At 37.7% G+C, this 13,674-nt stretch overlaps 2 protein-coding genes and 1 pseudogene across 2 annotated transcripts in view; all 3 read right to left on the reverse strand.

Annotated features, from left to right (window-relative positions):
* The window catches only part of LOC107929841 (cysteine-rich receptor-like protein kinase 10), a 30,172-nt gene extending 26,046 nt beyond the window's left edge, over window positions 1–4,126 (reverse strand). The window contains exon 1 of the mRNA XM_016861360.2: window positions 4,016–4,126. The gene's annotated coding sequence lies outside the window, so the exon portion shown is untranslated. The remainder of the gene's footprint in view (window positions 1–4,015) is intronic.
* The window catches only part of LOC121203499 (putative receptor-like protein kinase At4g00960), a 13,706-nt pseudogene extending 8,721 nt beyond the window's left edge, over window positions 1–4,985 (reverse strand).
* A 3,048-nt stretch (window positions 4,986–8,033) lies between these two features.
* Window positions 8,034–8,957, reverse strand: LOC121230519 (cysteine-rich receptor-like protein kinase 14). The gene is made up of 2 exons (XM_041115420.1): window positions 8,860–8,957; window positions 8,034–8,493 (listed from the first exon to the last, which is right to left on the reverse strand). Exons 1-2 carry the CDS (start codon window positions 8,955–8,957, stop codon window positions 8,034–8,036), a joined length of 558 nt encoding a protein of 185 aa, XP_040971354.1.
* Between the last annotated feature and the right edge of the window lie 4,717 nt (window positions 8,958–13,674).

A 13,674-nucleotide genomic window follows, 5' to 3' on the forward strand; every position in this document is an offset into this window, starting at 1 on the left:
AGACTAATCATTTGGAGAAGTATTGCTGGACCAGACCAGACATACAGTGCAAAATCTGTAGAAGTCATGAGAAGGCACAAGCACAGCCAGTACAAGCCAAGTCTGCCGAGATGTCCAAGCTCAGGAGGAGCATGTATTTACAGCTTCATGTTTTGCAGCTAACAGCAAGAGCAGTTGGCTTGTGGATAGTGGCTGCTCACACATGGCTGCAGATGAGAGCCTTTTCAAGAACATTGACAGAAGCTTTGTCTCGAAGGTCAAGATAGGCAATGGCAACTTGATTGAACCAAAAGGAAGAGGTGATGTGGTGATTCACACTGGTTCAGGTAACAAAATCATTCTGATGTGCTATGTGCCAGAAATAGACCAAAATTTACTCAGTGTAGGCCAGCTAGTCAAGAAAGGCTTTTCACTAGTTTTCAAGAATGATTCTTGTGTTATAAGTGATGCTCATGGTAGGGAGATTGTCTCAGCACCTATGGAGACAAATGTTTTATGCTTGTGTGAGTCAGCTTGAGAAAAGTGCCTATACAGCTCAGTTGACAGTACTGGTCTTTGGCACAAGAGGTTTGGCCATGTTAACCTCAAATCACTTGATTTGCTGCACAAAATGAACATGACAGAGGACATGGTGAAGGTTAGTGCAAGTGAAGGTGTTTGTGAAGTGTGTCAGCTTGGCAAGTAGGCCAGGTTGCCTTTTCCAGTAAACCAAGCATGGAGGGCTCGAGAAAGACTTGATTTGGTGCACTCAGATGTCTGTGGACCAATGAAGACGCCTTCACTGAATGGCAGTAAGTATTTTATACTATTTTTTGATGATCTGACCAGATTTTTGCTGGGTTTATTTCATGAAACAGAAGTCAGAAGTGTTTGAAGTTTTTGGAAAGTTCAAGGCATTGGCAGAAAATCAAACAGGCTGCAGGATTAAGGCCTTGAGGACAAACAATGGTTCTGAATACTTGTCTGAAAGATTTCAGAAGCTATATGAGCAGGCTGGGATTCATCATCAATTGACCACAGTGTATACTCCTCAGCAAAATGGAGTATCTGAGAGGAAGAACAGACAGTGATGAACATGACCAGATGTTTGTTGTTCAAAGCAAGCTTCCAAGCATTTTTTGGGCTGAAGGTGTCAACACCTCAGTGTACCTGCTCAATAGGCTGCCAACACATGCTGTGAATGATAAAACTCCTTTTGAAGCATGGTATGATCTTAAACCAACTGTTTCCCATTTAAAAGTATTTGGTTGCATGTGTTTTGTACTTGTCCCTGCAGAAAGAAGAACCAAGCTCGAGAAGAGGTCAGTTCCTGGTATATTTGTTGGCTACAGTAGCTGCAAGAAGGGCTACAGAGTATTTGATCCCTCAACCAAGAAATTTTGGTAAGCAGGGATGTCAAATTCGATGAAGGAAGGTTTTGGAGTCTAGATGGCTCTAACACAAGTCAGTTTGAAGAAGAGCAGATTGACAGCAATCTGGAATTGGCAGAAAATGTCAGTAATGCCAATGTAGATGATGCTCCTGTGAGAGGGACCAGGTCTATGCTGATATCTACCAAAGATGCAATGTGGCCATTGTTGAGCCTTCAAGCTATGAAGAAGCTGCAAGAAGCAAGAGCTGGAAGAAGGCTATGGAGGCTGAAATCGACATGATCCATAAGAATGACACTTGGGATCTGGTAGACAGACTTGATCAAAAGAAGGTCATAGGTGTCAAGTGGTTTTTCAGGGCCAAGTTCAATGCAGATGGCTTTCTGAACAAGCACAAGGCAAGGCTTGTGGTGAAAGGGTACAATCAACAGTTTGGCATTGATTTTGAGGAGACATTTGCTCCAGTGGCAAGGCTGGATACCATAAAGCTTCTATTTGCTTTCGCTGCACAGAAACAGTGGAAGGTCCATCAGCTTGATGTCAAGTCAGCTTTCCTGAATGGCTTCCTTAAAGAGGAAATTTATGTTGAACAGCCTGATGGATTTAAAGTCCAAGGAAAGGAGGACAAGGTTTACAAGCTGAAGAAAGCACTCTATGGACTAAAACAGGCTCCTTGAGCCTGGTATGACAGGATAGATGCTTACCTGTCTAGGCTAAATTTCGAGAAAAGTTTGAGTGAGCCAACTTTGTTTATAATGAAGTCTAAAGATGAGACTTTGCTGATTGTCTCAATATATGTGGATGATCTATTAGTGACTGGAAGCAGGGTCGATTTGATTCAGGAGTTCAGAAGAATATGCAAGACATGTTTGACATGACAGACTTGGGAATCTGACTTACTTTCTTGGTATAGAAGTAGACCAGTCTGATCAAGGCATTTTTATCAGCCAGCATGCATTTGCCTTGAAAATTCTCACTAAGTTTCATATGGAAAACAGCAAACCAGTGAGCACACCATTAGCTATGGGAGAGAAACTAAGCAGCTTTGGAAATGAATAAAAGGTAGATGAAAAGGAGTATAGAAGCTTGATTGGCTGTTTACTTTTGACAGCAACCAGACCTGACCTTATGCCAGTATAGTCATTCAGCTGCAGCTTAGGAAAGATACTCATGTGTATTTGAATGTGGTATTTCGAAAAGAGCTGAAAAGGACCTACTGGAAATTATGGTGGATAAGCCAGTCAAGGCATGTGCATTTCTAATAATCCACTGTTTCTTATGGCAAAACAGAACTGATTTTTAAGCTCAATTACTGTTTTCGAAAAGTTTGTTCAATTTCCAAAGAAGTGTGTCTAACACATGCAGCTCCAAATCAAGCTGACATTTTGACAATCTTACAATCAGGTTTGAATTTCTAAATTCAATGTGTTTGTTCTACGTCAAAGGGTGTGAATTGCTAATGCAACAAATTACACAAGTTTTTGAAGATTGAATAGAAAATTTTTGTTAAATTTGTATTTTTTTGTGATGTAACAATTGGCAAGTTGCTTGATATTTAAGCTAGTACTTTTAGATTTGAAATGATGGATTAATAGTTATTTTTTCGCTTTGACTTGTATTATTTTAGTTGGCAACTTGCAAATTTGGTGGAGTAGTTAGTTAGGTAACTGACTTGCTTTGTATCTCTTTATATTTTGAAATGGAAATGGAATAAACTGATGGGGACTTTTCTCATTCGTTACTTGCTGCTTCTCTTGGATTTCATTTGTTCTTTGTTTGTTTTGCTTCCTGTTTTCATGAGCTTATGCTCTTTGTTGTTCATTGTTGCTGCTGCCTTTTTCTAACAAACATTACTTGCTTTAACGTCTCTGTGGATAATTCTAAGACGAGAATCTTCATGCAGATGCATGATACCTCGGGCAGTTCCTTTAATAATATTGAGTCGTTTTTGCCAAACTAGTTGGGCAGCAAACTCGAATCTGATAAATGCTCATGAAGGAGAGAAAAGAAATGACAATTTAAATATTCAAATTTATTTCGTGTATGTATAAGATAATGTTGTTATTTAAAGGTTGAAGGATCAAACCGAATAGGAACACGTCAAGGCTTTTGTTGGGCATGAATTCATAAACAAGCAACTTTTCGTTTTTCTCTAAGCAGCATCCTAAGAGCCTCACAAGATTCCTATGCTGTAATTTGGCAATTAACATGACCTCATTCTTGAAATCAAGCAGCCCTTGACCAGAAGTTCTTGAGAGCTTTTTAACTGCAATTTCTTTTCCATCCGCTAGTGTGCCCTATAATTAACATATTAACATGCATTTTTTCTTAACTACGTTATTTTAGTTCCTAACCATAATTACCTTGTATACAGGGCCAAATCCACCTTGTCCTAGCTTATTTTCATCACAAAAATTATTGGTTGCTGCTTGTAAAATATTCAATTGAATTGAAGGAATCTCCTGCGACCTTCCTATATTTTGTAGATCAAAATCTTCGCTTGAGTTCCCACGAGGAGCACTTCCCATTACCAAGTCAATTAATCGAACTTCTTGGCCTTTATCTTCTGTAATAAAACAAAATGTGATTGGCTATAAGATTATAACATAAATTTGTAAATGCCAGCATGATCTAATAGTGCATACCTTGAACGTTTCTCCTTCTCCAGATAAAGAAACCACAAGCAGAAAACAGAGCTAGTCCTAGAGTAGCTGATAAGCTTGCACCAAGTGGAATCCATATTGATTTGTTTTGTTTCGTTTCATCTGATAATTTTTTCCCAGAAAAAGGAGATCTTATCATCAACTCGTGGAAGGACAAGTAACAGGAAACACAAAAACTCACTAGCCTTAAGAAGCAAGAGAGCAAGTTTGCAACTCATATAGTGGAAGATTGTTTAGACTAGATACTAAGTGTGCTGGCAACCATATCTACTTAGGTTGAAATGAATACAAAAGAAGATGGGTAACTAACTCCAATCAAAGGAGCACATCCTTTTATTGATTGGCTAACCACTTACTCAACAGTCGAATTGACTATTCTTTTCTTACAACAAATGATAAAGCGAGGAAATCTTGCAATTTTTTTGTTTGAATCAAATGAAATCAGAGATGAAAAGGATGAGAAGGATTGAGAAAAGGAGCTGTGGTTAAGTCGTTGGCTGTGAGGAATGCTGGATTCAGAAAGAAGGTTCTCAAACCATATTAGAAATTGAATGAATAGATGGTTTCTATGTTCCAATTTGGTAATTTTTTTTACATCAATTTACTTACGAGTCATCTAGCCATACTTACCTTTTGTAAATGTATGTGCAGGAGATAAAGCGGCAGTAGTGTCAGGTCCTAGTGCATAGAAGGGATGCAAATCCCAGCGGAAATAACAGTTAGGCTTCTGAACAAAACCACCTTGCTTCGCACGGCAACATTCCTCACGGGTTTCTGTGGCCCGCTTTAGGCAGTTCCAACAATATTCCTGTGATAAATCTGGGGTGCATTGCATTAGTGCATATATAGTTTGAGATTCTGTAAATTTTGCTTCCTCAGTTGCATACTTAAGTTTAGAAGAGCCGTTGGAAGCATTTCTCATCATATTGACCACCAAACCATCCCAAGCCATTTCAAATTTTGTTAGTACGTCCGATTGATGCTTTCATTGTTATGAGCTGCATCCGTGGGTTCTACCTCCAAGTTTCCAAAAAATGGGCGATTTGCATAGTGTACAATACACGGTAGGACAACTGCCAATGAAACGGCTTCTTTCCGGTGAGGACACTTAACTGTGAGATCATGAACCGAGGAACTGACACAACTATAACACTCATCTTTAATTAAGTCTCCTCTGCACATCCCAAGAGCGTAAGCTTTGTTAGTCTTGGCCACCAATGGCTTCAAAGAAACCACCATTTTCAGAGACATTGTGTGGGAGAGAATCGAGAATATGGTCAAGGTTTTTTCCATATGTACTGCTGGTTGTGAAACTACCCGAGTCATTATAGCACCTAAAGCTTTGGTAGGTTAGATTGATGCCTGCAAAATTTTCCATATGAAAGCTTTCGTTAAGGGGCTTTTCTTTCGTATGTACAATTTATAAATTGGCTAACCACTTTGAGCAGTGGAACTGATTTTCTTTGTTCCAACAAATGAAAAAGATAGGAAAGCCTCAAATTTTTCGTTTGAATCAAATGCAATCAGAGACGAAGATGAGTGCCGGATTGAGAAAAGAAGGCTCTCAAATTGGATGAATATTTGGACAAATTTTGTAATTTTGCAAGTCTAGGATATCAGATAACAACGAGAAATAATTACAAATTAGATAACAACAACAGTAAGTTTTGGTTGCTTATAGACGTTAAGGTCTTTCGGAATGATACCTATTACCTCCATCTCTATCTCTGTTACCAACTCAAAAATTATAAATAATATTGATAATGTCTAAAATTATTAATTCATCCTAATTTTTATTGCCATTAATATTAGATTTCATTTTTATTAAAATAAAATGATAGTTATTTTTATTACCATTAACATTAAAACACTTATTAAAGTAAAATTGCTTTATTATTATTAAATTTTTATAATTACATAGATAAAACAAATTGGTAATTTCTTTATTAAACTAAAATACCAATTAATTTTAGTGGTTGAGACTCTTCTAATTAATATTTTTATTAAATATTAATTAATTTCATTTTTAATTAATTAATTTAGTAAACTTTTTTTGAATAATATTATTATAAGTTTTGATTATATCTGTTCTTTTTGACACAATGTCTAGAACTACTCATAATTTCTCTTCAACCCATAAATTAGAGGATAATGCGCTTCAAGTCAACTCACTCAAACATTTCCTCATGCATTAACAACAATGTTCATGTCAATCGAATTAAGACTCCATCAACATTAATTAATAAATTTAAATATGAAGGGAAAATAAATAACTTTGACATGACATTTAGTTTTTCATTTAGCTCTAAGTTGCATGTTATATATTTTATCTCACATGCAAGAATTATTTTAATTATTGTTAATATTATTGATCATGTAAGGAGATAGAATTTATTATGTTGAAAGGTCATAGAAAAATAATTCTATAAAAATTATTTACATTGATAAAATATATTATTATTAAAATTTAAATGATTTATTCTCTATTTTTTATTTATCACATATATCTTTTTGTTTTGGAATTTAGATAACAACCAATAAATCAATTGTTATATCTTTATTTTTTATTAATTGAACTGTTATTTATTTTGAAGTTTATGGACGTAAATAATGAAATTAAATTGAATGTCTGATTATTTCTTTTTTAGATCTTTATTTGATAGGGATTAAAAAATACAATTTTTTTTTATTTATAAAGGTTTCGAGTTCAATTTTTGTGACAATTGGTAGAGTTAGGGATTAACCAATAGTTAAGGTAAAAACATGTTTATAATGAATTTGAATATTGTTAAGCCTGAATGGTTATTAATAAAATGAGGAGAGAATGAGAAATTTTCAAAATTATGATAGTATAAGTATACATTGTGTGAGATCGATGAACAGAAAGACTATTGCATGAGATATTAGAGCTTAAAAGCCCTATTCTAGGGAAATGGTGATGACCAAGTTTTACACTTTATGTGAAATTGATGAGCAGAAAACTATGTAATGAAATATTAGAGACTTTAATTGTTGTTTGAACTAAGCCGGGAGGAAAAGCATGTAATGAAAGTTTTGCAATTGAGCCTAACTCAATAAATTCATTTATATATGAATGGGAGTTTGTGAATTTATTAATTAGAGGAAGATAGTTATTTCTTGATGCACTATTCATTACATTTGACTATGGAAGTTGTGGGAAATAGTTAAAAGGAACAAATTTATTATGGTACGGAGTTTGCTATATATGTTTCGTTATTGTATTTAATAAGGTGAAGATTATGGCAGAGTAGATATGGAAAAATCAAATATATACATGGTTAGGTGATGAATTTTATTTATTTATTTATCTTTTATAGCGATTTATTAATCAAAACACATATATAAATTTATTAATCAAAACACATATAAAAAAATAAAAAAGGCTTGCAATAGTTTAAACAAAGGGTAACACTCAAAGAATACATTCAGCCAACAAAATTGAAACTTTAATAATAATAACTCATCCTCGTTAAGTTCTCTAATTACCTACTATGAAAAGGCAGAAATAAAGGCTCAAAAACTTTTTAGGCTATAACCTTATCCAACCTATGTGCGTTAGTTTTGATGACCTTTACGATATGAATGATATCCCCATCTTCTACCCGGTCCAAAATCTGACCTTTTTGCTTTCGTATATATCGTTTTATTTAGATAATTTATGTGATAATATATATGTAAACATAAAATAAAATTTATTAAGTTATGTTTAAAATTTAAAAATCTTATATATCATTATTATGCATTGGAAATTTTATTTAAATTTTGATCAATTAATTATTTGAATCCATAATATCTTTTGATCTTTGAATTGATACATTTTTACTGATATAATTATTTTATTTTAATATATAATCTATTTGCTTATGGATGTCAAGCTCTTCTAGAATGATACCTACTAGAATTCATTTTCTTTGAAAAGATGCTTATTTATTCTAATTTTAATTTAATTCAATTTACTCATGAGTCATGTATAAGATGCCTACATACCTTTTATAACCGGGAGAGGACTACCAGGTGAAGGTGGAGGAGATAAGGATGGCAGAGATAAGGATGGGGTCGCTGTAGTATAGAAAGGATACAAATCCCAGCGGAAATAACAGCTAGGCCTCGTAACATAACCTCCTTGCTTCCCATGGCAACAACTTTCATAGTTACTCACGGATTGCCTTAGGTAGGAATCACAATCCTTGTGTGATAAATCTGGAGTGCACTGCATTAGCGCATATATCTTTTGGAATACTGTAAAGTCTGCTTCCCCGGTTGCATACTTAAGAGTAGAAGAGCCGTTGGAAGCGTTTCTCACCACTGTGTCCATCAAACTCTCCCAAACCGTATCAAATTCTGTTGAGTTAGATTTGATGTCGCCTGTATTATAGCCTGCCTCGGGGTTTCCTAGCTCCTCCAGGGTTCCATAAAACGAACGATTGTTGAAAGCTGGACTGCAATGCAACATGGAGCCAGAAGCATGCTACTGTCGAGACCAGCAGCTATCAAGCTCAACTCATTTTGCTTGGCGCGCATGAATGGTTTTTGGACCAAATGAAGCAACTGACATTGTTGTTTTGTTTTGATGTAATTTAGTTCGGTTCAACTCTAACTAGTTTCCAAAGTTAGTTGGATTAAGTTTGTGATTGGATTGATGATGTAAAAGCTGATATGTCAGCTTATTTTGTATTTGACTTAAGCTTGTATTAGTTTAGTTTAAGTGGGAGTAGTTATGTCATTAGGTAACTGTCAAATGAACCAAAATTTGTAACTCTTTTATATATTCAAATTATGAATGAAAATTAGGAGTGTTCAGTTACAATTTTTGCTGGACATTCAAATCTTTGCTTGCTGCTCTGCTTTTTCTGCTTCGATTATTCTTGCATTTGTGTGTAAATCTCTTTGTTGCTGCTGCCATTGTTCCTACAAATGGTATCATGAGCCCGAGTCTTTGAGGGGCCTTTGCATGCATTCTGTTGATTTCAATTTAAAATCTACAGCAAAGCTTAAAACTAAAAAGGATCGAAGCACTTAAACTCAGTTTAGCAAGATGAGTTTCACTCCACCACCTCCACCAGTGTTCACTGGAGAAAACTATCACATTTGGATAGTTAAAATGAAGACTTATCTTCAGGCACACGATCTTTGGAGTGTGATTGAGAATGATGCTGAACCACCTCCATTGAGAGCCAATCCCACCATTGCACAGATGAGGCAGCATGCTGAGGAGCGAGCCAAGAAGCATAAGGCTATGGCCTACTTGCAAAATGGAGTCTCTGATGTGATATTCACTCGTATCATGGCCTGTGACTCACCAAAACAGGCCTGGGAGAAGCTGAAGGAGGAGTTCATGGGGACTGACAAGACAAGGCAACAGCAAGTGATCAACCTTAGGAGAGATTTTGAAAATTTGAGGATGAAGGAGTCTGAGACCATCAAGCAGTACTCAGACAGGATAATGGCCATTGTCAACAGCATTAGGCTCCTGGGAGTGGATTTCACAGAGAGCAGAGTTGTTGAAAAGGTTATTACAACTCTTCCTGAGAAATTTGAGTCTAAAATCTCTTCACTTGAGGACTCGAGGGACTTATCAGCCATTTCACTGTCTGAGCTGATAAACTCCCTGTATGCATTTGAGCAAAGGAGGGCAAATAGGCAGGAGGAGAATCCTGAAGCTACTTTCCAGGCTAAAGCTAGTGAAGGCTCAAGCATGAGTGCAAAAGGCAAGAAGCCTTGGCACAATAGAAAGGCCAAGTCAGGAAGAGATGAAGCAAAAAGGGTGTTTCCACCATGTGTTCACTGCAAGAAGACAACACATTCAGAAAAATATTACTGGTTTAGGCCAGATATTCAGTGCAGAAAGTGCAAGCAGTTTGGTCATGTAGAGAAGGTGTGCAAAGGCAAACCAAGGGAGGCTGCTCTACAACAAGCTAGACCAGCTGAGGACATGCAAGCTCAGGAGGAGCATGTGTTTACAGCAACCTGTTTTGTTGGCACAACAAAAACCAGCAATGATTGGCTACTAGACAGTGGCTGCTCACACCATATGACAGCAGATGAGAAGTTGTTCAAGGGCTTAGACAGAAGCTTCCACTCTAGGATCAGAATTGGAGATGGCAAGCTGATTGAGGCTAAAGGCAAGGGCAGTGTGCTGGTTAGCACTGGTTCAGGTAACAAGCTGATCTCAGATGTGCTTTTTGTACCTGACTTAGACCAGAATTTGCTTAGTGTAGGCCAATTAGTTGGAAAGGGCTATACATTGGTTTTTAAGGATGGTTGCTGTACTGTTCAAGACATGAATGGTCTAGAGTTAATCTCAGTCTCCATGACCAATAGATGCTTCATGCTGGATGTTAGCCAAGTAAAGAAAGGCATACACCAGCCTTGCTGACAGCACTGACTTGTGGCATAGGAGACTAGGCCATGCCAATTTCAGATTGCTTGATCTGCTACATAGGCTGAATTTGGTTGATTGCATTTCAAAATTTGAGGTTAGTGGGAATGTTTGTGAGGTTTGTCAGCTTGGTAAGCAGGCTAGACTGCCTTTTCCTGCTGACAGTGCTTGGAGAGCTCAAAACAAGCTCGAATTGGTGCACTCTGATGTTTGTGGTCCTATGAGAACACCTTCAATCAGTGATAATAGGTACTTTGCTCTGTTTATAGATGATTTGACAAGGTTGTGCTGGGTCTACTTCTTAAGGCAAAAGTCAGAAGTGTTTGAAGCCTTCTGTAAATTCAAGGCTTATGCTAAAAATCAGTCAGGCTGCAAAATTAGAGCTTTAAGGACTGATAATGGCTCTGAATATGTGTTTGAGAGATTTCAAAAGCTTTGTGACAGTAATGGGATTCATCATCAGCTCACAACAGTCTATACTCCTCAACAGAATGGAGTCTGTGAGAGGAAGAATAGGACTGTGTTGAACATGGCCAGGTGCCTCTTGTTTCAAGGCAAGCTTCCAAGTCAATTTTGGGCTGAGGCAGTTAACACCTCAGTGTATCTGCTCCATAGACTGCCAACTAGAGCAGTCAAGGATAAGACTCCTTATGAGGCTTGGCATAGAGTTAAACCAGTTGTAACACACTTGAAAGTATTTGGTTGTGTGTGTTATGCTCTTGTTCTAGTGGAAAAGAGAACCAAGCTCGAGAGTAGGGCCACTCCAGGAATCTTTGTTGGCTATAGTAGCAACAAGAAGGGCTATAGAGTTTATGATCCTATAGCAAAGAAAGTCTTAGTCAGCAGGGATGTAAAATCTGATGAAGAAAAGGTGTGGAATTGGAATAGTGCTGAAGCTAACATGTTTGAAATAGATCAGTTGGACTTGGTTGCTGAGCCTACAGAAGAGGAACCAAGTGATGATGCTGTAGATGACACACCAGTGAGGGGCACCAGAACTTTGGCTGATGTCTATCAGAGGTGCAATGTTGCTGTGATTGAGCCTTCAGACTTTGAAGAGGCTGCCAAGGACAGAAGCTGGATAGAAGCTATGGAAGCTGAGCTGGAAATGATCAATAAAAATGAAACATGGGAGTTGGTGAGCAGACCAGAAAATAAGAAGGTTATTGGGGTTAAATGGGTGTATCGGACCAAGTACAATGCTGATGGCTCACTGAACAAGCACAAGGCTAGGCTTGTGGTGAAGGGTTACAGTCAGCAGTATGGTGTGGACTTCTTGGAGACTTTTGCTCTAGTGGCAAGACTGGACACAATCAAGCTACTGTTTGCTTTAGCAGCTCAGAAGCAGTGGAAAGTTCACCAATTGGATGTCAAATCTGCATTCCTGAATGGTTTTCTCAAGGAGGAGATCGTCATTGAGTAACTTGAAGGTTTTGAAGTTGCTGGACATGAAGACAAAGTGTACAAGTTAAGAAAGGCCCTCTATGGCCTGAAACAGGCACCAAGGGCCTGGTATGACAGAGTTGATGCTTATCTGACCAAGCTTGGATTTGTGAAGAGCCTTAGTGAACCTACTCTGTATGTTAAGAGGTCAGAATTTGAAACCTTGCTGATTGTCTCCTTGTATGTGGATGACTTGTTAGTGACAGGGAGCAAAGTTGAGCTCATTGATGAGTTCAAGATTCAAATGCAGCAAGTGTTTGAGATGACAGATTTAGGGGTCATGACTTACTTCCTTGGCATGGAAGTTCACCAGTCTGATCGGGGCATCTTCATCAGCCAACAAACATTTGCCTTGAAGATTCTTGGCAAATTTTGCATGCAAAATTGTAAAGCAGTAAGTACACCAGTGGCACAGGGTGAAAAATTAACCAGCAATGGTGATCAGCAAAGGGTTAATGAGAGGCATTATCGAAGCCTAGTTGGTTGTCTGTTGTATCTAACAACAACCAGGCCAGACATCATGTTTGGTGTTAGCCTGTTATCGAGATTCATGCATTGTTGCAATGAGGCACATTTGAAAGCTGCAAAAAGGGTCCTTAGATACATCAAAGGCATAGCTAACTTTGGTGTAATGTTTGAAAGTGGGAAGGAACTGAAATTAGAAGGTTACTCTGATAGTGATTGGGCAGGATCCCTCGATGACATGAAGAGTACCTCTGGATACTTCTTCACACTTGGATCGGGCATGTTTTGTTGGAGTTCAAAGAAGCAACAAACTGTTGCTCAGTCCACAGCCGAAGTAGAGTACATTGCTGCAGCAGGAACAGTTAATCAGGCCATTTGGCTAAGAAAGCTGCTTCATGACCTTAATGAAACTCAAGATGAAGCAACTGAAATTTAGGTGGATAATCAGTCTGCAGTTGCGATAGCCAAGAACCCTGTGTTCCATGGTAAGACTAAGCATTTTAAAATCAAACTGCATTTTGTTAGAGAGGCTGAACAAGCAAAGGAAGTCAGCCTTGTGCATTGCAGCTCAGGGGCACAATTGGCTGACATAATGACCAAGCCTTTAGGGGCTGCTCGATTTGAATCTTTGAGAAGTGCAATTGGAATGTGTTGCATACAGTCCAAGGAGGAGTGTTGAAAGCTGGACTGCAATGCAACATGGAGCCAGAAGCATGCTACTGTCGAGACCAGCAGCTATCAAGCTCAACTCATTTTGCTTGGCGCGCACGAATGGTTTTTGGACCAAATGAAGCAACTGAGATTGCTATTTTGTTTTGATGTAATTTAGTTCGGTTCAACTCTAACTAGTTTCCAAAGTTAGTTGGATTAAGTTTGTGATTGGATTGATGATGTAAAAGCTGATATGTCAGCTTATTTTGTATTTGACTTAAGCTTGTATTAGTTTAGTTTAAGTGGGAGTAGTTATGTCATTAGGTAACTGTCAAATGAACCAAAATTTGTAACTCTTTTATATATTCAAATTATGAATGAAAATTAGGAGTGTTCAGTTACAATTTTTGCTGGACATTCAAATCTTTGCTTGCTGCTCTGCTTTTTCTGCTTCGATTATTCTTGCATTTGTGTGCAAATCTCTTTGTTGCTGCTGCCATTGTTCCTACAGCGATCTGCATAGTGTACATGACATGGTTGCCCTTCCCATGAAACGGCTTCCTTCTGGTTGGGACAGTTAGCTACGAGGTCGTGGATTGTAGAATTGACACATTTATAACAATCGTCATGACTAGAGTCTCCTCTGCACATACCAAGAGCGTAAACTTTGTCGGCGTTTTGG

This window comes from Gossypium hirsutum, chromosome A06 (genome assembly GCF_007990345.1).
Source record: "Gossypium hirsutum isolate 1008001.06 chromosome A06, Gossypium_hirsutum_v2.1, whole genome shotgun sequence".
NCBI lineage: Eukaryota > Viridiplantae > Streptophyta > Magnoliopsida > Malvales > Malvaceae > Gossypium > Gossypium hirsutum.

What these genes read in the sequence shown, in the direction of transcription:
- LOC121230519 (XM_041115420.1), bottom strand. Translation starts at nt 8,957, where the DNA reads ATGGCAGCAGCAACAAAGAGATTTACACACAAATGCAAGAATAATCGA. An exon ending in TTGAATGTCCAGCAAAAATT is followed by an intron (nt 8,494 to 8,859) that starts GTAACTGAACAC and finishes GTTGCATTGCAG; the next exon opens with TCCAGCTTTCAACAATCGTT.